Here is a 23441-nt window from a genome sequence, read left to right as displayed (position 1 = left end):
TTGTATAAGAAAGTGAGGATTTATTGCACTATCCACAATGTAAACTATGACTTTAAAAATCAATTTTTTTCTGTTTGCTGTAAAGGGACAATATCCTGATCACTTGACTGAAGCTGTAGCATATAAACTGTTTCTATAAGATTGAAGCGACAAAAAAAAAAACAATGATGAAATGAAGAACTAAATTAGGTACTTTCATATTCAGATAAATGCCTGATGCCACCTCTCTCCCCTTAAATGCACTCTCAGATAGAAATGTGTTATTTGTTTTTATAGTTATGTCTATCATCAGTCGAAACATTTCTGCTTTAATTAAAAGTCTTTAATTTAATCCAACTGAGTTGTAGTTTAATGTCTACTCTCATTTAAAGAGGAATGCGTTTACATTACCATTCTATTATTTTATTTACATACAGCTACGTAATACATTTACTCAACTATCACAAGTCTGAGGGACTCTACTGAGCATATTCATTTTTTTTTTTTACTTCATTATACTTCTACTTCACTACATTTAAGAAGTGTAAATGTTGAACTTTTACATTCATGTGATGGCTTTTTAGCAAAGAATACACACAAAATGTGTAATTATAAAATACAATACAGTATAGAAGAAAATTAACAATTGTTTAAATTAAAAACTATCAAACACTATAATATTTATATACATAATATAGTACACCTATCTATCTATTCATATGTCTGTATCGATCCATCTATGGTCTCTCTGTTTACATGGATAAGAGCTTTGATTGGTTCCCGTTGCAGAAGTAGGCGTGGCCAGAGTGTCGCGCTGTCGGACGTGAGTAGAGCAGACTGTCACCGACACTGAGAGAGAGAGACAGAATAAAGTAATTTAAGTCGGGCGAATGGATTCATGTTTATGACTTAACCTTCGGTAAGTTTTCTCAAAACACAAAAATGATCGATGCTTCACCCTCTGCAGACATTTTTTTTTATCTGTACTTTATCGTTTACCATCTATTTACTCGCGAAAAAGTTCTTATCGACGACGTATAAATAGTGGCTAGCCGATATATCAGATGTTAAATTTTATGTTAGCCTAATCAGGAAGTATTAATGTTGTCAATCATATGTTCTTAAGTGGGTGTTTATGGTTTTTTTTTGTGATCTTGTCAGCAGTAGTTAGCTTGCCTCTACCTGTGTCAGTAGTTTTTTTGTGCAGCAGCTGACTGAAATATCTGACCAGATTCCGGTGCTATTGCCCATATGAGCTGCTATTTTTAAGTGAAAGGCTTTTTTTTTTTTTTTTTTCAATCAACTCCTTTCTGTTGCAAGTCAGGCTATTAAAAATCATGACCTATGACACGGGAAGGCACTGGGGGCGGCGGTTTATTTCCCCCCCCCTCCGAGATAATAACAAGGATTTGATAACAGTGCCCGATGTCATTGAAGCCCTGGCTCTCTGCTGTGTTCACAAGCGTCTAAAAGCAGTGCTGTATTTTCTCTAGCTTCTTTGTTTTAGATATGAGCTTCCTGGTAACACTTTGGTGTTAAGTGGATGCAGGGTGGCTCCAGTGTGTTTGTCTGTCTCACTGTAACTCATCTTTTTGTTTAGACCACAAGCAAGTGCTTATTTATGGGTGGTGCCACTAATATTTCTTGTGGAAATAGTATATAATAACACTGTAAAAATGCCAAAGGTTGCAATTTAAATACACATAATGAGGAAAATGAGTCAGAGTTCAGTATAATAAGATCTTTATTGTAATGGTAACCTTATCATTAGCGTGGTCACAATGTTGGAACATTCTCCGATCTCCCAGTAACTCCCTCAAATACTATTTCTGGAATGAGAGAAACACCTACAGTGAGGCAATGCAGCAAAACAACATGTTTCATGATCAGGTGAAGCAATGGCTAGGACAGATACGGACTATTCATGAGACACACAATTACAACCAAAATGACACTGCAGCAACACCAAAAAAAAGAAATGACCTAATAACCTATTCAACTTAACTGACTGAAGGCATAGCTGAAACACTCGTGTCTAATAATGACAACAAATCCAGCAACATAATACAGAAGGATTGTTTCCTTTCTCCCTCAGTAACTGTAAAAAACACCATTTACTATTTAAGATGAGCTACTGGAGCCAAAGGGAACCATATAACATATGTTTGGTGATATAATGTTTGTTGTTTTAGCTGGTCATTTTGGTGTAAAGTCACAGGTCAGTGAAATTTACTTTATGTCACTGGCACAAACTGTAAAAGATACATAACACTAATGTGTAAAAATGTCAAATTTATTCAGTGCTTTTTCAAAATTATATCCACGGACAGGCCGTGACTCATTTTGGCACAACACGCCATTACGGTCCAAATCATGTGCCGTCGTAGTGCCCTTTCTGTAGAAAGACCTGCTTGTTCTCCATGACTGAAAGCTCATTATGTGGTATTTTTTGGAATAGGTCACCTCTAAATTTTGAGTGGAGTCACTTGGACACCAGCTATTGTAAAGCGTCTCACTAGATGGTAAACGTTTGTCGAAAAAACGACTCATCACAGCTAACATTAAATGAATGGAACACAAAACAGTTCATTTTAGTTACTATAGCTCTTGTGTGCCCTTTTGCTTGGTCACTCCCTTTTTTCTCTTCTTCCATTACATGTCCTCTTTGGTCTCTTCGTCCTACGATTATTTCTTTACTATAAGTACTGAGATAGCCTTTTCTTATAGCTAGCTGGACACCCATATTTAGTGGTTTGTGATGTGGTGCTGTAATTATTACACACTTCTCACCTGACAAACCCAAGATACATATAATAGTGCCACAACAAGAGCACTTCCTTATAACAAGCCAGTGTATCATTTAAATATTTCTGAAGCTGCTCTTTAGGCTAAAACAGTTTCATAATGTTAGTTTAAAGGCTATTTTTGGACCCACTTTTGAAGAGGTAGCCCAGAGGCACTCTAACACTGAACTAATCTTTGTTTCTTAAATCCAAAAAGGATGGTGGAAATGTCAACCCACATGAGGCCTCTGATGTTGCAGTGTCAGACACAGGCATTATTTGTCTTCTACAAGGAAGTATTTTGCCTTTAACTGGAATGCTGTAGTTTGAAAAGCAGTTTGGCAGACATGTGCACTACTCCAGTACTTTGGTTGTCTGCAGATTACAGTGTTAACATGGCTTTCCCTTGCCAGAAACTCTGTCAGCATTTTGCAGTACTTTAAATGTGCTAAGAACTGAGAGTAAAAACTTGTTGAGTAATTTCTGCAGTGGGGAAAAGCAGCTTAATAACGCAAAATTTCCATCTATTACGCTTTGGGCTTTAAAGAGATTATTAAATAATTTAGTGTAGTCTTGCCATGTCTTTGGGCTCTGTTGACATAGAACATGTATGCTTCATCTAAGGCTTGATTAATTAAACTCTGACTTGGTTACTTAACATTTTGCATTACACACATTTGCACAATAGAAACGTTCAAACCAATTAGTGCAGTTGACAGACAAATGGTCAAAACCTACATTTTGTCTGCCCTTTTATGTAGATGTTTGGCTCTTGAGCGCTGGGCTCTTTTCATTCTAAACCACACCGTTGTGTTTTCCTGGAAAACAGGACCCAACTTTTAAAATTATAACCTTTCCCAATAACCACTCTTTATTATGCATACTGCAGACATCGCATTACCAACTGCTACAGACTTTCTTAAATTCAATGTGCCTCCCTTTTGATTGTCCTATGAGGAATATAAAAGCAGCACTTCTTGGAATTCGCGTATTTGCCTGTGGCATTGTTGGAAAGCAGTGGTTCCAACATGGCCAAGTATGTTTGTGCTGCTGATTATTTCACTGTGACGCACTTTGCACATCCTGTGCTTATAGCAGTCAGATCACTTTACACTCATTGACCTCCTATTAAAGTTGACTGCAGTGATACACTGCTGTGCTCCGTATGCCCACAGTATCTAAGTAGGGCCTCTTGTGTAGTGAGACTATGTATTTGTCTACTAATCTTTTCTCAGCATGTCTGGAAACAGTGTTTTTCTTTTATATGCTGAACATCAATTGGTATATCCAGAATATGTGGTTAAAGAATGTGCTAATGGCTTACTGATGTCAAAGATCAGTTGCGGTATTTAAAATATTTAAAGTAAGGGATTAAAAACCGGAGATGCATTGCATTAATTTCAAAAGATCAGAATCCAAGGAATCGGAGCATAGCTATTCTTTTTATTAGTATGAGATTGAATATGTTGATTTGTGTCTTAATAATAAAGCAAACCATGCAAGCAAAACTAACATAAATTAGCAGCTTCTTCTAATGTTATCTTTACTAACTACCAAATAATTTTAATCCAAAACTGCAAGGAAAAGTTAGTGTATCTGCACGGCCTGGCCACAAAAAAAAAAAAAAAAGCAGCCACCTGGATTTAACTAAGCAAATAGATACGAACCTCCTATTGGATAGTTACTACATGGGTGATTATCTTTCTGCTGACAACAAGTTATTTAACCCCAACTGATGCAATGAGTAGCTTCTCATTTCTTAAACAACCATGTTGAAAGACATCCAGTGGTCGTATAAAAGATGTTAGTCTGTTTGAGAAAGGTCAAATAATTGGCATGCATCAAGCATCAAGCATCAGCTGGAAAAAAAAAAGCTTCAATTTGCTAGGGAGCATAAAGATTGGACTCTGGAGCAATGGAAGAAGCATGAGAGCATGAGACATCATTTTCACACATGGATTGGCCACCACAGAGTCCAGACCTTAACCCCATTGAGAATCTTTGGGATGTGCTGGAGAAGGCTTTGCTCAGTGGTCAGACTCTCCCATCATCAGTAGAAGATCTTGGTGAAAAATTGATGCAACACTGGATGGAAATAAATCCGGTGACATTGCAGAAGCTTATAGAAACAATGCCACAGAGAATGTGTGCTGTAATCAAAGCTACAGGCGGGTCCAACGAAATATGACAGTGTGTGACCTTTTTTTTTGGTGGTGACTTTTTTTTTGGCCAGGCAGTGTATATAACCAAACTGCCTTTTCATTAAGAGTTAGAGCGAAAACATCCACAGGACATCTGCCACAGCTGTATCTATGGCAACAATGCTTTCTTTGTTCAGGCGTTTATATATCCTCAATAAAATTTTATTTCATGCATAAAGGCGAATCTAATTATCATTCCATAATACTAAATGGAAATGAGCAACAAGCCATAGAGCATGTGCCATCAGTGCTAATAATTATAATTTACCCCCCAAAACCAAGGAATGCCATTTTGACAGAAGCAACTAAACTAATTACCTCAGTTCTAAATAAATATAAGTTTTCACTGTCAAACTGCACGCACTTTGCAAATCTAAACCTTTAACTGATCCTCAGGAGGATACTTGTACAAGTCCACTCACTCACCTCTTCGGGAAAACCCCTTGGTAGCTCTGCCTTTTCCTATCTGTCTTCCTCTTGCCTGATGGATCTAGCATACTATCCCAAGCAGTACAGATGGTCGCCTTGTCCTTGCAGCCTTCTGACTTGACATTATATTTCTACAAACCTCCCCCACCAACAATGTTTTTTGTTTTTCTATGTTCACCTGTCCCTTGGAGATTTAAGGCCTTAGGTGGTGGTCAGTCAGGCCATGCAGGTTTACTCACGAACATTCACTGACCCACTTCCTCATATTGTCCAATATGTTGATGCAGGAAATCACCTTGACTGATGTTCCCTGCTCATTCTGAATTAAATGTTGTCTGAGCAATTTCTTTGCAAGTTTTGATTGGGTGTTTCTGGAAGTGTTTCTAGACGCATTGAGCTGCCTTTGCATGGTTATAATCCGAGATGACAAACTGGTGGCTGTACTGCAAGGCAGCATGCTCTTAGCTCTTAATGAGGTGATCCAACGACAAAAAAAGATAGCAGCCTTTCAGCTTGTTCTGTCTCTCCACATTTACAACATGTGCTATTTATTTTCAGATCAAATCCAGGGAATTCTATTATGTTGCTTTTACCATCAGCCCGTCACGTACACAGTGGGCAACTCTACTGGGAATTGTCCTGTCAGCTGCTCTCGGTCCATACTTGTTTTTTAGGTATTACTTGGTAGTTACCAAGTGGAGAAAGTCTACAGACTCTGTCTTCGCTGTTCCTCTTTGTCTGGGTCTTCATGTGAGAGACCGTGAAGCCCATCTGTGTTAGGTGACCCTGTGCCGTCTGAGGTTGGGGATTTCCAATCAAGCAGACGCACGAACATACACCCCACCCCCGCTGCATCACCTAAACACTAAACACCACCTCTCTCTTGCTCTATGAACACACTTCCACATAGTGGTTGTCAGGTCCTTCCTGTTTTCTGAGACGGCTGCAGTGTGCCTGAACGGAAATGAGTTCTCCTGTTTTCTGTTTGGTCGCATTGTTTGAGGCTTCAACTGACCACTGCAGCACGTTGTTGGTGGCCACTTGTTCTGAGCGGCGCTGAGGCCTAGATCAGGAACTGATTCATATTCAGTGTAAATAGCCAACAGGGAAGTTTGTTTCACTGGAACGTAGCAACTGTAATAGCATTTGCCTGTTTTCCATTTATTGGCAGTGTCTGGGTCATTAGGCAGATTCTGCTGCCACCACAGGATAAGGAACAATGTAATGAAATGTCTTGAAGTGATTAAAATGAATGCAGCAGTTACAAATTTAGTAAAATGAGGACTTGTTTACTGAGTATGTCTGTAAAAATGATCAGCTATCCAGATCATGGCAAAACTAAGCACAGTTTGTTTAGACCTTCCAAGAGAATAGTGCTATAATTGTAAAGTGGAGTCTAACAAAAGTTAAGACTTATCAAAGAGGTGGTGATGTATAGAAATGTGATAGCACATTCTGGGCTAATGTGTTGCAGTCATTGTACCACAACATCATTGTTTTTTATTCTTTTTTCTTTTCACAGATCTGAGTTGTTACTCATCGTAGCTGTGCATATCGTCATTTCATATTTGTTCACTTTTAACATAAATGGCTTTGTGTGACTGCAATAAATTCCGTCGCTATCATGCAAATGTCTGCAGGTTTAACCTGATTGTGTATGATGATTTGATATAGTTTCCGACCACTAAACCTCAAATTAACCTTCCATTTTCTGGTGTTTGTTGGAGCAGCAGTTTGTTTAAGTATAAGTAAAGGGCAAATGATTCTTGTGAGAAATACACGGAGCAGCATGTGGACAGTTTTGTAGTTATGCATAAAGAAAAAATGAAATGCTAACAGTTGTGTAGACCTTTGTGTGCGCATTATTACAAGCTTCTTTTGTGAGGGTAAAAAATTGTTCAAACCAACCAAAAAAAGCAACAATTTTGAATAGCCTACTGAAATAGCAGGTCAGAAATGTGAGAATGAAGTACGTGGAAATTGTTGTAATATCTTCAAAAATACTTAGTTTTTTTTTTTTCAGTTATAATGTTCAAGTTTAATGTTTTGACCATAAAGGTGTCCATCTTATTTAATATTTAAAGACTGACATTCACTTAGAGAACTATGGTGATGTTTTTAGAAACTTGCTTTTTGCATTTCCTGCAGACTGGAGTTTCCAAGCTAGTTACATTGAAATGCTGTGAATGATGTGATGGATCTATTTATAAGCGTTTTAAAACTTATGTTACTTCTTTCTCTCTCTCTGTCTCTCGCTCTCTCTCTCTCTCTCTCTCGCTCTCTCTCTCTCTCTCTCTATCACTCACTCTAAATATAGAACGTCATCTGCCTACTCATTTTGACAGAAAGGAAGTGCAATGTATGTGTCAATTCCTGCACTACATTAATAGCTTCTGTTCGAAAGGTAGTAAAAGAGACATCTCCAACTCTGTGTATCAGATAGTCCATGCATGCACATGAAATGCTTGTGCATGCTTGGCTAGTACTGCATATCAATGCCCTATGTGTTTTTGTTTCTAGGTTTGCATGCATCTAAGAGAAACACAGATAAAGAGAAATGGGAACAGAAATGATCTCTTTAGACTTACATTGAAAGCAAGACGTAAACAGAGAAAAATGGAGAAAGAGAATGGGGAATGAAAAAGTGAATACACTACAGGCATCCGGAAACTTGTGGTCAAGCAGGCAGCATTCAGCTGCTGAGGCAGCAGTGCTAACTCTGCTTTTGAAAGTACTGCTTTTCTTAGAGGATCAAGGCTAAATCCGTCCAGCTAAGACCTTTCATTGTACATGCACGGCCGGTGGAATGAGCCCTGTTTCAAAGTGTGTGTTCCTGCGTGTAGGGAGAGTACGAGATGAGAGAAATCATTTTCAAATAGAGCAAATGAGTTAAAGTTTATAAATGTTTGGAAACCTGATGAGTCAGAAGTCCAACAACCAAATCAAATCCAAATATACTGAACCAACAGAGTGCTTTGACAAACTTCACCACTGCACCCCCGTCTTTGTCCTTGCCCCCTTCTTTGCAGTGGCTGACACACAAACAGTGCTTATCCCCTGTTACTTAGCAAGAGGAAATACAGTCACCAATGAATTGCTGTGCTCACTTGCCTGTGACTCACCCCCGCACTCGCTCTCACTCTCCTTGTCACACACGTTAGTTTCAGTCCAGCCAGTGTGGCGAGTGAATGTAGAGGACTTGGATGATGGTTTGGTCTATACCTTTGTGGAACAGGGTAAGTTTATGTTTTGATATCTGTATTTAACACCTGTTACACCTGGAACTGGAGCTTATTGTTAGCCTCCTTTGGACATTTTGATATCATTTAATTGGTAGCTAAGAAACTAAGAAACTAAAGAGAGAAAGTTTTTTGCCTATTTTGGAAATTATCATGTTTCTGTGTATCTTTAGGTTGTTTAGGTTCATTTCTGGTGTCATTTAAAGTTATATTCAGCATCATAATCTGTAACCTTGTCAAAAGTGGTCGAATAACTCAGCTTTCAGTAAATTGAGACTAGAAGAGTAGAATTTAAAAGAATTTGTCCAAAAAGGAGCATGCCTCTTCTGTTACTTGTTTTTATTCATAAGAAGCATGAAACTGCATGAATTCATTCTTAACAATTAGTGCTTACTGTATCTTTTTGGCCTGATATGTCATTCATCATCATTCATTTATCGTGAAGCATCTGAAACTAACCTAGTACAATAATTGGTCATTTGTGTTCAAGTGAATTTGACCAAACGACAGAATGAATTTGTTTTGTGGGAGTTTGAGACGTGACTCATAAACCTGTGTGGGTCTTGGATAGTGGCTTAAGTGGGTTGTACTATTCATAGTATCACCTTTAGCACTACTTATGGTTTGGTGTGGAACCACTGCATCTTCTTTCATTTGTTCAGTATAGTAAGTTCTCTGATGTGTGTGTGTATAGCTGTCTGTGTGGGTAGAACTTACCCCCTTACGCCATATTAGAGTTGAAGGGAGAAAAAACAAAAATATTTAGTAACAGCTGCAAAAATGTTAAGGCCAAAATGAATAACCTTGGGCTGTGTGGATGAAAAACACTTGGGAGTATTTTGAAATACAATAAGTCTCCATATCCTTATCATTTGGCTAGAGTGAGATGTAAAAAACTCCATTTCAACTACATTAGTACATAAGAGCTGTATACTGTGAAAACTAAAGGAGAAAACTAAAAGATACTGATGTTACGGAACCTGTTCCAAAACAGGTTGTAGGGCTAGGCAGTAGGACCAAACAATTTGAGGGATATACGTAAATATCAGTGGTGGATCATCAGGGCCAGCAAAGCCTTCTCTGCTGGCCTAAACTTTATCAAAATCATTGTCTTACATTTTAATATTTTCCCATTAATCTTCGCCAAGCTAGCGGTTCATGTTCAAGTAGTAAATCGGCGCCATTAACATTTTGATCGCTAGTTTTTGAACTCACGATGGTGGAAGGAGGAGAGGCTATCGACTTGGTTGCAGATCTTCTTAGAAAGTCATTTTCACGAAGGACTTTGAAGTAAAAATTGGATATTGAGAGGAAAGGCCGCCCAATCCCGGAGCGAGCTACCCTGACCCAGCCGGGGAATGTTCACCACTTTCAGGGCTAGTAAAATGAATTATATTTACATCTTTTATGTATATTTTTGTTATTTTATTGAGTCAACATTGATGTTTCTGCTGGATTTGATGTAGCGCTGGTGCGCTGCTGCAGCATCACCAGGTCTGCAGTGAGTGAGAGGAGACTTTTTGAATTGTTCTAAGTGAGTTTCTTGCTTTACTATTGGCATTCATCTCCCTATAAGATACCCGTCTACGATGCAACGTCCTGTTTTATTGCGTATCCATATCTTGTTAATGGTTTCAATAGCAGTGGCGTCATAACAATCGTATTAAGAGGTGTTTTAAATAAGGTTAGCCTAGATGGAAAACGCACGGCCCGCTACTGGTAATTACAATGTTTCTGAGTGATTTATCAAGCTTTACTTCAGTATTCAATATTCCATAGTTTTCAAATGTTGTAGTTCATTATCACATGAGATGCCAGAAATATATAATATAAGGATCAGACCTCAGGATATGAATTGTTTCTTCTTTGTATTCATTCTGCAATCAGGTTACATTATCAAATTTTAATTTAAAAATAAATAATAATCAAAAAAACTCATTTAAACATGCTAGATACCCTATATTTTGAAATGCAGACTTTCAGTCTGCGGTCACAGGAAGCCTGATGAGCCTTACTTGGAAACCTTTGAAAAATGATGGTATTTGCATTTTACTTCCAGGGTGGAAGGGGTGATATACGCAACACTTGAATTCACAGAACCAAAAATGCAGACTAGACAATCCATGTTTCACACACAAATGCAAAATGTGAATCACTCAGAGATGCACAGAGGGTAGATAGAGGGTGCATTACTGGTAATATGCATCTGAACAACAAAAAGTCAGTTTTAAATAGCTCCACTGAACACGTAGGTGTAATTTTATACTCAGCTGTCACCAAGCAAGCAGAAAAAAAAATAGTTAGCAACCATAAGTCTGAGATGGCGTGAGAGTCTGTCTACCCACTTGATGTCTGATCACTAACATTACAGAAAATTAGTGACACATCCTTTCCATGTCCTTGTCCTTGCAGCTGATGCACCCACAATGCATTTAAGACATCACCAACAAGGCCCACTGGGATAACCCAAGCAGTATGTACAACATGGAGCCAACAGGTAAATGCAGCACACATACTCACTGTCTATGTGCTCAATCCATTTCCCTCCTGGATACATACATAACATATGTCTAACTACCGAGCGACTCTGTCAACAAAGTACAACGCATTCTAACAAAGTAGAATGCGTTGTACTTTGTAGCAGATTTGGTCCTGTGTTTAACTTTAAGTAAGGCCATTTGATACCCCAACGTCTCGACTTTATTATCAGCTGGCTACTCCCCCACAGTTCCAGAGCCAGAACTCTACCGCAGCGTCCAGGCTGTGCTGCCCAGAGAAACAGACAAGCAGCAGTCCCCAGACTGTTTCAATAAAGGTACAATCTGATCCACTTCACTGAGATTTCTTTGATAGCGGTGATGAGGTTTTATGTTTCTTTGCTGTTCGCTCTGCTCACATCTAATATAATCTGACATTATCTGATCATATCGCCGCGTGAGGCTTTGCAGTAGGGTGAACCTTCAGGTTTTTATAGCACAGACAGTGGATTCATATTCAGAATGGTTCAGTAAATCTAGAACAGTTACATGTCATAAAACAACTGAAGACTGCACTTCTGCATTTATCTATTAATTATTGCACCTTGTAAACTTGTGAAAATGTGGCTGGCCTTGGAATATTTAGCCATGTCAACAGTATGAGGGCTGTTCCGCTGTTAGTCATCAGACATATTTAGGATTAGTAATGGAGAAAAGTCTGACACATTTAGCAAGTTGGTTCAGCGCTGTGGAAATGTTGTGTTGATGGCTTGTGTGTGTGCGTGCGCGCGCTTGTGTGTGTTTACAGGAATGCTGAGATGGACACTTCATAAGAAAGTTCAAAATAATCCTGCCAACAGCTTATCTCTGGTGTGGGTACTCATAAAAGAGCTGGAAAAGGTACTTGATCTCTGCGATGGCATTGTTAATGCTTTCTAAACCTAATTTAAAATGAATGCTTCACCACAAACCTGTGTTTTTGATGGTGGTGGTTTTAGTGGTGCTTCTAAGTAGATTTTTTTAGCTTGCTTTTCACTGAATAGTAGTCACCTTAGAATAACAGCAACTAGAATTTCACCATTTTATTTAAATGTAACAGAGATGCTGTGCAGTCCTGATACAGTTTGTTTTCTCTACAGGCTGAGAGATGGGACTCCCGCAAATCCATCATCCCTTTGCTCCACACACTGATGTATGCCATATTTCAGGTACACTATGCCTGCCACAACAAGCGCACTGTGAAAATCCATGGTCCATTTTGGATGTATAACTGGTTCTTTATATGCCTTAGTACATCTGGTCATAATTCTTTCAGACATACAATGTAGGAGGCTTCAGCTCTTTTAATACCAGTAGTTTTCAAACAAGAGAAAGACTGTCTTTTAATTCCTGGAGTGAATGTCAATAAGGAAGTGGACTTGTGAAACAGTGACATTTAAGCCTGTGAATATTGTTGTCGTCATATTTAAATACTATGCTAATAGCCATTGATAATGATAAAAGAAAAATGGTAGTTTGTTTCCTTATCCATATTCCTTGTAAGTGTAACGTGTCTTTGTTTGGTGACATTCCAGACAGCCTACATTCCAGATGAACTGTACAAGCGGGTTTACGACTTTTGTAAAAGACTACTCACCTACCCTCATCCCTACTGCACTGTGGGCCTCAGCTACACAAGACAGATAAAAATTGAACGCTTCATTCCAGGTATTAATTCTCACTATTCACTAGCTGACTAAAATAAGAAGTGCAAATCACCAGAGCTTGTAGTCTGCTTGAGGAGCTCCGGCTGCAGTTTTATCTTAGAGAGATGCAGCACTTACAGCACAACAAGCTGGACATCAATAATGACAGTAATAATTATTCATAGGCCGTTTGCAATTCTGTTTTTATTGTAAGTTTCACTGTCATTCAAGGACCAATCCCTTACACAGGTTGATCAAACATTAATTATCTCCTACTCATAGTGCTGGTAACTATTTCAACTAAGATAGAAAATGTACATTATTTCAACTACAGTGAAAGAGGAAATCTAGCCAAACCTAACAAGGTTGAAAAATAGCAGATTGTAGGAAGAGATGTGTGACAGATTGGCTGATTGACACCAGCTTACCAGCAGAGCGGCATTCTATCTTGACACCACCATTTTGGATAGTCGTGAGGGAGCAGTTTAATTTAAAACATGTCATGGCTGCCTCCGTGGTAAATTGGCTGTCCATTCATCAAGCTTGCAGCATGCAGTGATTAAAGGCTACTTTGATCCACAGGTCTCATGTACCAGAGGATGGTCACAGCTGAGCAGAGACTAAAAAATGACCACTATCCCTTTCAGGAGAGGTGAGTCATGCGCTGCATATATAATGTACGCATAAGTGGCTCAAAGTTCAGTAAAAACCTCAGGGAGCTGACAGCTTATGAAGGCTTTTTTATTAGCATTATTTACTTGTTCTGCCTTCCTTGTCCATCAACCAAGTCTGTGAATATCTGCAGGGTTTTTGTTTTGGCTGAACCAGAGGTTTTCTCTGGTTCCCTGATGCACGTGCTGTCGGGGGATTTCGAAGCATCCACTTCTGCTTCAGAGGAATTTCTAAGTCCTCTAGATTACATGCGCTATGTGGTCCAACACTCCCTACAGGCTGCTTTAGGAGAACAGCAGTGCAATGGGCCAAACCTGGCTCGGGCTCTGAAGGTCAGTATAATTATACAGTACTTTGGTTGGCTTTTTAAAATAACTGTGGATGTTTCTTGTATGCTGTTTTCTCTTTTCTGGTTAGATCTTTCTTAGAATTATATTAGCAACTTTCCATATTTCTCCTTTCATCAATGGCCTTGTTGTTCCCACCACCCAAGGGATAGGTGAATGACCTCTGAGTGCAGAGAAATCATGTGCATACTCTTTATGTCACAACATGCACAGTAAAGTTTATTAGGAGATTTTATTATAGATACCAGAATGACTCAAGAGGATGAAAGTAGCATTATCTGTCATCAGCCTGGGATTGTTTCTGTTTCGTGTGACATGTGAAACACCTGTAATGAAGGTCCGTTATTTCTGAGCTGCATGGCGGAAACGCCTCCTGGCACCGGTCCTAACATAACACCTCAACAGGAAACACACGAGGGCAGGCATACACTCATGTCTGACCCCTCACATCTTTGCTATGAATACACCGTCTGTATATGTTTATCTTCCTCTGGGTATGTGTCCTCATCCGTGTGTTTTTTGCAACAGGACATGGGTCAAGATATTGAGCCGTACTTTCAGGCTGTGTTGGCGACTCTAGAGCAGTGCGTGGAGGAGGGCAGCAAGGGGGAGGGAGGAGCGCTGAGGACCCATCTTCACCAGCTGTACCTGAAGATTGTCACTGACACAGTCTCAGGTAGGAACTCTCTCAAACAAATAAATACGGATGCAAGTTAGAGTTTCGGTAAGGCACAGCTGCGTAGTTCTAGTCATAAATCAGCTTACTGGTTTAGGTTAACATTATTGAAAGCGGGAGAACCGCAAAAACCACATTTGCACCTGGGTGTGTCACAGACTCAAGCCGAAAGAAAGCAAAGAGGAGAGAAGATGAGAAGATTAAATTATCGCTGAATTATCTGGAGTAATAGCGCATTGACATTGATACTGATAAAAACACTCCAGTTTGTTGCATTAAAAGACATCCGCTACAGTTAGAAAACGGTAAGATGGTATGGACTGTGGGTGCATTATTTGTACGAGTCATAGTAGTCTTATCATTTTATGTTGCAAGCGTTGCGTCTACTTGTTTGGATTTATGGTTGCCATTTTTCTCGTTTGACCTCTAAAAGAAACCACATCTTTTTTTTCTGAAAAATGCTGCAACCTGTTTGACAAAGGTTTTTTGGTTGCCCTCCTTACACACAGATCAGAAAAGCCTGCAGTGTCACAAACAATGACTGCTTGCAAATCATAGAGAGATTTCATGGCTCTGTCTTGCTCATGAATAGTTTATAGGTATAGGTTTTTGATTAACAAATTATCTGAATTACTGGGAGGACATTATCATGTTGCAAATTGCAGTTTTCATGTCAACTTCAGTATTATTATATGGATTTTCAGTTAGTATCTCAAGCCCAGTTCAGCCGTTTTCAGTGTACTTGTTCAGGACGTGTTTTTAATGTAGAGAGCACTGCTGCCGACTGCTGAGATCAAACAAGTGACCTTGTTTCTGTCTGGCTGTTTCCCCCATGGCCAAATCTGTCTAGTAAGTTGTATGTATTAAAATGTCCGGATATCTATTTTGATGACATCCACTCTTTCCACCTGCTATTATCATGTCGGCGACTCGTCCAGTGACTGGAGGATGGACATTAGTGGACACAGGGAGGAAGTTGAGGAGGTGGGGGTGTTGTTTTGATTGTCATTGTGACAGTTTTGGTGTCTTCCTCTCTCTCTTCCTCCACGTGTGCTGCAGACCCATTGTCTGGTGAACCACTGTGCATCTGCCCCCTTCCCAACCCAGAGATGAGCTTCCAACTGTGGACAGAGGATCTGGATATCTGTAAGTGGCTTTAGATGCTGTTAGGGGTCTAGAGGAAGTTGTTACTACCAGACAGCTGAAATGAACTTGGCTAAAACTTCGTGTAATGGCCTTAAATAAAGGAATAGTCAAGCCTAAAACACTTTTTTCTACCTTTCTTGAAATGTATTGTTGTTTAGAAGTAGAAACATTTGATATGTTCATACTTACCAAGTTTTGTAATCACTGACAGAGGCTTTTTCCTGAGAAATAAGTTTTGTGCTGAGGTGCAACATCATTCAAAGTTCACTCGCTGACACTAGCCTCATTTAACAATTAGCATCAATTCATTTGTGTGTCTTGATATTGACATGGGGCTTTTTGAACTCATTCTGAAATATGTCACAAATGACTAAAGTATACAGCTGAGACAGCTTGAAAGTGTGAACATTACTCAGAAGTATAGCAGCTTAACACTTGACACTTCTGTTGACAGACTGTTCTACTCAGCTTGTCAGAGCTGGACTCTAAATGAGAGTCCTTAAACTGACTGTGTACATTTACTGTGTGGTCTTCATAGTCAGTGTACTTGGTGACACTGCATGTTCATGTGATTTTTGAACTTAGAGGTAAAGGCTTATTCTGCACAATATCCCCAAGAGATTGCTGTTTCTTAGCACACACTGTTTACTGTACATAAAAGACAACGACTGTGTCCTGTGTAATGTATACAGTCTTGCATTAACAAGCATAAATTGTAAGGGATCACAAGGCAGGCGGTCATCAAACTCTTTAACTCCTTCCCAGCAGCATAGTGAATAGATTCTTTAGATAGAAATGTCTTCTGACTAATGGCTTCCATCCGGGTGGATGGGCTGGTCCCTAGAGGAGCATGTGTACTCTACAGCTGCATAACAACACAGTTACACATCAGAAAACTCATGTCAGCAGTTTGTTTATAATGAGGCATAACACTGCATGTGAAGTGTGTGTTGTGGGGTCTATAGAAGTATATATGAAGTATGACAGCTGCCAGTGAGTAAACACAGAGGGAGCAGCTGTGACAGTGACTGCAGATAAAGGATGCTTCTGTGCTATGTCTTTGTACTCTTGTTCATACTGTATAGCTTCATGTGAGTGTCTCAATAACTTTTTTGACAGGGCGGGAGCTGGCCAAGTGGTTGAGATCCAGTTCCATGTCAGAACAGTTCTCGCTCATCCAAGAGCAGGAGGACTTTGAGCTTGGTGAATCCCCCAGTGACCAGATGCCATCTGACATGACTCGCTTTTCCGTTATGTCCAACGACAGCGGAATTGAGAGAGATCTGCCCCTGACTACTGATACTTTGTCGTCATCTTTGGACTCTGTCAGCATCAGTGCATCATGGGAACAATGCAAAACGTAAATATAATACTTGTTCTCTTATAATAGTTAAAGGTTAACTTGTAGTTCTGAATTTTTTAATATGTAACTATTACTAAGAAACTTTCCAACAAACATTAAAGACTTCTTTGCTTTATTTGAAAATGTTGAACATGCTCATAATGTAGCATTTAGAAACTTGTAAATGTATGACATTAAACCCACTTCCTCTCCCAGTGAACAGGATTCGGCACGACTGTCACGACGTGGAGGCATCAAAATGAAACCATCTGTAAAGGACAGTATGGTGCTGATGCAGGATACCCTGGAAGAGCACGCAAGCCCTGGAGGAGGAGGAGGAGGAAGTGGGGGGAGGGGAGGAGGAAGAGGGGCCACTTTACAGAGGCGGGCAGGAGGCAATACGATGCAGAACTCCTTCCTCAAAACGCAGAGACACTTTACTGCCAGGATAGTCGTCATGGGGGGTGACAGGGCACTGGGCCGCCTGGCCAAGGCCTATTACCTCTTCAGGTAACGAAACTCTTTATGTTACTTGCTCCGTTCACACATTGATGAAGCTTCTTTGACGCCATGTGTTCCGTTATTACAGTGTAATGAGGTATATTACACTGTAATGGTGTCAGTGCAACTTAACAAAGTGAACAATGTGCAAAGAGTTCCTACAGAAAAAAAAAAGTCCAAAAAAACTCCACTGCTGAGGTGCCTTGACCAATCCCCTACTTCTCAGGGTGTACACACGACTGTGTGAACGAATACAGAGAAAGAATTTCACTGTGAGGGATCAGTAAAGGAAAAATGATTCTAATCATTGTTCATTGATCACTTCAGTCATGAATTCAATTCCTCAATATTGTAATACAGTGATCAAGGCTTCAGTGATTTTTTTTTTTCTATTTGCATACAATAGGTTTTTCCTCTTTAGTAGTAAAAAATGTAAATTACTTCTAGACAATTTACATGCAAAGATTATAGACAAAGGTATTTGCTTGTAATGTAAATAAAATATAACATAGCTATAATAAAAATATAGGCTGTTTACTGTATGACTATAACAACTCTCATTAAGGGAGCATAGGTAAGTCTGATGAGACATTTTTGCATGTATACTACCAACGAGGCCTTGATGGTGCAATGTATGTCTAGTAATATGAAGCTACATGGGGCGTATATTAAAATGCCGCTCTGTGTCAACTGCTGAGCTTCTCACGAATATTTGTTTGATATTTGCAGGAAAAGAGAAGCGCGGAGGCTTTTCCTTACAATGAAAGTCAACCTCCAGTTTTACTACATCCCTGTTTGCAAGGCTCTAAATCCCGGCACCTCTGTCAAGGTAAGGCAACTTCCTCTTGTCACCACGCCTTTGACTCAACTCAAAAGTCCCCCATATTATGAGTGAAATGCCTCATATTACTAGATTCCAAAACTGAAACTAGCGCCAGTTCAGCTCCACCTGAGAACTGCTGTCTGCTTGTGATTAAGATGCAGTAGCTTTAATACACAGCATATAAACTGTATGTACTGCATTTTGTGATGTTAATGAATACAAAACTTCACTCCAGTTACTTTAATGGAATGATAAATAGTCATATTCAGGGTCTGATTTTACTTCAACCATCATTTTTATTCATTTTAGTACACCTTGTCTGATGTAATTGGGATTTCTCTAAAGTAAAAGTTCATAGTAAAAGTATACATTTTCCAGCTAACACTTTGTATTTAAATGATCTGAGCTCAGTAGAACTCACATTCAGTAAATTATCATTCATTTTACACTTTCAGTAGATTTTATCAATACCTCCAGGCTGTATGAGCACATAGATAATATGTTTGGTGTTAGAACTAACCCATACAGTAACTAAAAGTAAAGTAAATCAACAGGCATGTCTTCTTCCATCATTACTCTTGATTTGCATAGTTTGAGATGTTGTGGTTCCACTTTCGTGTTCCTTATTTGTAGGAAAGCCTCCATCAGTCGAAGATGGATCCCTGCTCTCTTGGTTCCTACTTGAGCAGTGTGGACCCATGGTACAACTGTAACATCAGGAGTCTGGGCTACATGATTCCCAAACTGGCTAAGATGGTAAAAGAGCTACGTTAGATAAACTCTTAATGTTTGAGTGACGGAGAGTGGAGAGTAATTATAAACAATAGAGCATTGATTCAATTCACTTTGAATTCATGTTCTTATAGTATGCTGAATGTTTCACAGGCACACTTCGAAAATGTCATAACATCACCGCATCCCACTTAGTCAATGTGGCAGCTGTTCTTTGTACGAGCTCAACAGGAAGTTGCGCAACATCTTACTTGGTGCGACAACAATAAACAGGTTGATTCCTCTGAAACCACAAGTAAAGCATTCTGACTTCTTATCAAGGATCTGACTCTTTAGATTCAAACAAGAAAATATGCAAAGAAAATTGAAAATCTTTTTAACTAATAATTTTTTATATTTTTTTACTTTTATATTTGATCACTTGAGATGTTTATGGGGATGTATGTAAATTTCTCGAAAATACCAAGCCCACTCTGGTTAAAAAGTTCTCTGAATCTGAATCGTTTCACTTCCTTATTGTATGCTAGTTTAAATGTGATTTGTAATGCAAAATTCAAAGGCGTAACCTTAAATTGTAAATGGCTGAAAACTTGTAATGATGATTCTGTTCAATGTAAGTGACTTAGATAACACAGTTAACCTTTCAGTGACTCTCTGTGTTCAGACAGTGACCAAAATGAGTTGGCGGTTTGTGAAAATGAGCGTGTTAATTTTACATGCCTTTTGTCTTATTTAATAGCAAGCAAATCCTGGGAAGCCAAAAGAGCCGTTCATCTCTGATGTCATTTCCTACTACGTCCGCAGTGGCCAGCAGCCTGTCTACTTCACTATCTACTTTGTTAAGGTAGCATAATAAATTCCATGGGTGGATTGTTTGCTTTTCTAGCTATGGAAAGCAAACTATACTCCCCTGTCACATTTCTCAAAAATCTGCTGCTTTTTAAAAGTCGTTTGATTTCCATTAGATCACATTCACCAAGATGGCAAAGGCTCCAGTGGAAGATGTTTTTCTCACTCATCTGGAGATGGAGTTTCCTGAATTCAGACAGATCTCAGCATCCATGAGAGGTGAAGTGGATATACATATTTGTGTTTTATAAGCTGTCTTTCTATATCTATGCACAGTCACATTTAACAACATGCCTGTAATTCTCAAACAGATAAACAGAAGAAGAGCTCAGCGGAGGAATGCGGGGCTGTTGTCAGTATCAACTACAAAAAGGTTTGTTGTTTTTTCATCAGTTATTTCCTCATTGGATTACCGTCATAGCTGGTTTCGGTGTTTTTGAAATCCTTTTACCAGAAGAATTGCTTCCTGTTTATATGCCTTAGTGTTGATGGATGACCACATTGTTTTTATGTGTGTGTACGTGTCCAGGTAACATTAAGTGGCCGAGACGTTGACAAAGGATTGTCGGTCAGGACATCACATGTTCAGATGTATGCAATTCCCACCAATGAAGCAGAAGGTTCAGTATCTTGAATTTCTGACAGAAATCCCATCATTTTTGTTTTATTTTATGGTTTATCTTTTATCTTATGCTCTATGTGTAATCTTAATATTATCTTTTAGATTTGAACTGTTTGACACTGATGCTGAACGAACCTTCAGCGAAAACTAAAAGCAACTCTGTGGTGAGTTGGCAAGTTAACGACTGCTCAAATATCTCTAGTGAATTATTCATTCATAAATAGTTTATTTTAAAAACAACTCATAGGATGTAGATGGTTTACATAAAAAAAGCTTCTCACTCTCTTTCATTGCAATTTGAAGGAGTCAAAGATTCGGACCAGCAACATTAAGATCCGCAGTTTGGAGAGACGAGGTTTCACTGTCACACTGGACCGAGATAGTCGCAGGACCTACAAAGATGTGCAGAGGTAAAAGAGGGTTTTAAAGTAGAACCAGTATTTTTGTTTTACTGAACAGTATTTTTGTTGTACTCAACAATCAACGGCTCATGAGACCTTGTTCTTTTTAGCAAAGTCTTATTGAATCTAGGCCCAGTCTGATCCCTTTGTCGAACATGTTTGTGTTGTAGCATCGAGGTCGCCCCTTGTCTGGATCCCGGATACTCTGTCCAGAAAACCATGAGGTCTAAATTTAAGTTGGAAGAGGATAAAGATGCTGGACTTAGCAAATACATGAACAAAGGTCTTCCTCTGCCAGTCAACACATTTGCTGGCATCATCAACTGACAAGATCAAGTGATCGGCATAGAAACTTCAGAACTAAGGCGGTCAATGCTGTGTTTTTCCAGTGGGAATCACTGAAGTCATCAGCGACTTCAACAGAAGTCTAATCTAACACATGAACAGGAAGAGGAATCACCTTTGAATCCTAGTGAGCTGCTCCAGACAATGTTTCCTTCTGTCAGTCTGGGCTGACCAGCTCATACAGAATAAGACAATAATGCAGTCAGTACATACAGTACTAGTATCAGTTTTGCAGTCAATTGAGTACACAATCAATTGCTTGTTTTAGTTAGAGGAACAAAAGTGTATAACACCTCAGGTTATGATTGACCTTCAACAGTGTTTCACTCTTTGTGAAGGATCTGCTGTGCATATTTTAAGACAGGAACTGATTATATAAGAATGATGCCAAAGAGCAATGATAATGGCCTTATTTTTATACAGCGCTTTTCTACCTATTGGTACTCAAAGCGCTTTACATTCACAGACACATCTACCCATTTGCTCACACAAGCACACACACATTTAATCCCAGTGCATGGCACTGGGAGCAACTGGGGGTTCAGTGTCTTGCTCAAGGACTCATGCTCATTCTGGAGATTGAACCACTAACCCTCTGGTTCGTGGACAACCTGCTCTACCTGAACCACAGCTGCACAATGGTGCCTTTGACACAATAGTATGTACCTCTAAACGTGAAAAAGTCCAAGATTGCAGACAATTAAACCAGCAGACATGTGACGTTATGGTAAAAACTCAGCAGGAAGTCTGGAAAGTCTTCACAAAGTCGCCACTTTGTGAAGCAGATTTGAAGGGGTTGATTGTAACAGTTATTCTACATGATAGACACACTACCTTTAACTGCCTCTTTCACACACACACACAGTACACACAACAAAACGCAGACCTACAGACTCAGCTGTACCGTCAGCTGCTGAAACATTCAGATTATTGAAGAACTGGTACGACGACAGCTCATGTTCACCATTGTGTTTAAATTACTTGTTCCCGTACCTGCTCATTGCTGCAAATGATTGACATTAACAGAAATTTCCAGGAACACAGCTATGTACAATGTAGAAGCTAGAGCCATGTGCAATGGAGTAACTACGGAACTGCAGCCACTTCTGATAATGCCCAGAAAAGGCTGCTGAAAGTAGCTGTTGTTGGACTGCTGACTGAGCGACGTCAGAGCCGCAGTCAGAGGTGTGAGATTCTGTTTTGCCTGCTTTAAGAGAAACAGCTAAATGCGGGGACGCTTGAAAGTGAAAGCAGCACATATGCCGGTAAATGTCACATGAGTCTGTAAATCACCCTTGATCCCTGCCTATTTACTGCATTTTGTTAAATGAATTCTACTAAGGTCGCTTTGCGCTTAAACTGCAGGGTTGTTTATCAGCAATTTGCGGAATTGATGCAGCTGTGTGTAAAGCATGCTGTATGACTTATGACTACATGTGGAATTATGTTTTTCTTGCACATGTCATAATTATGGAAGCATCCCCGTGATATACAGTCATCATAAGATATTCTCTGTGTCATAGACAGCTGTTCAGTTCAGAGATCAGTTCAGTTGTTACTCATGAGAAATGTATGTCTTTTAAATAGCTGCATTATATCACACGGTCAAGAACAAGCTATTCTCATGCAGTAATGCAGGTGTGGTGTCAAGCAGCATGGGTCTCAGCCTCATAGGAACTGAAAGTGATGGGGATTTAGGTGCATGACAAAAGCAATGATGTGAGTGTGTGTGTCTGGCAGTGTAAAAACCATGAGTTTGAAATTCATGCTATATATTTTGCACATCATTTTTTTTTTAAACGATGCTATTACAAATCCAAATGTAATTGTGTAAATAAATGATTATGTTTTATAAAACAGTGTTGGTGTTTTAGCATAAAGTCGTCAAAAAACTGCTGGAATCTCAGCGCTGTGACGAGAAACTCTCCCATTCTGTAAGTGGGGCCAGTAACCACCAGATGGAGATGTTTAGTCACTGCAGGACAGTCTCGGGATTGACACAGGGATCCTTCGGCACTCTGCACTCAACGCTGGTACCTGCCAGAGCTGGTGGAGACCGCTGGAGCATCTCTCCGCCTTGGCAGGTTGGTGTCTGACAGACGGTGACTCAATGAAACAAAGCGACAAACTGAAACTGGAAGATCCTCCCCTGTAGTTGGATCCACTGCGTCCCAGCCTCTGCAACTGGAAGC

General features: G+C 39.5%; 1 protein-coding gene across 4 annotated transcripts; it reads left to right on the top strand.

Moving 5' to 3' along the window:
- The first annotated feature begins 731 nt into the window (after positions 1-731).
- Positions 732-23435, top strand: pik3r6 (phosphoinositide-3-kinase regulatory subunit 6). 4 transcript variants are annotated; one of them, XM_084571167.1, is made up of 21 exons: positions 732-898; positions 11044-11128; positions 11360-11446; positions 11917-12008; positions 12248-12316; positions 12683-12815; positions 13376-13445; positions 13599-13797; positions 14341-14488; positions 15548-15634; positions 16754-16994; positions 17193-17486; positions 18207-18306; positions 18934-19056; positions 19772-19876; positions 19998-20100; positions 20193-20254; positions 20411-20501; positions 20606-20667; positions 20807-20913; positions 21075-23435. In XM_084571167.1, exons 2-21 carry the CDS (start codon positions 11107-11109, stop codon positions 21229-21231), a joined length of 2352 nt encoding a protein of 783 aa, XP_084427293.1. In that variant the 5' UTR covers positions 732-898; positions 11044-11106; the 3' UTR covers positions 21232-23435. The 4 variants fall into 4 exon arrangements, with proteins under 4 accessions (XP_084427293.1, XP_084427294.1, XP_084427291.1 ...); XM_084571168.1 differs by having other exon boundaries at positions 11342-11446; positions 12248-12300; XM_084571165.1 differs by having other exon boundaries at positions 11342-11446.
- The last annotated feature ends 6 nt before the right edge of the window (positions 23436-23441 follow it).

The sequence above is a fragment of the Chelon labrosus genome (assembly GCF_963514085.1).
Source record: "Chelon labrosus genome assembly, chromosome: 2".
In the NCBI taxonomy this organism is placed as follows: domain Eukaryota; kingdom Metazoa; phylum Chordata; class Actinopteri; order Mugiliformes; family Mugilidae; genus Chelon; species Chelon labrosus.
This window is presented reverse-complemented; position numbering and strand designations above follow the sequence as displayed.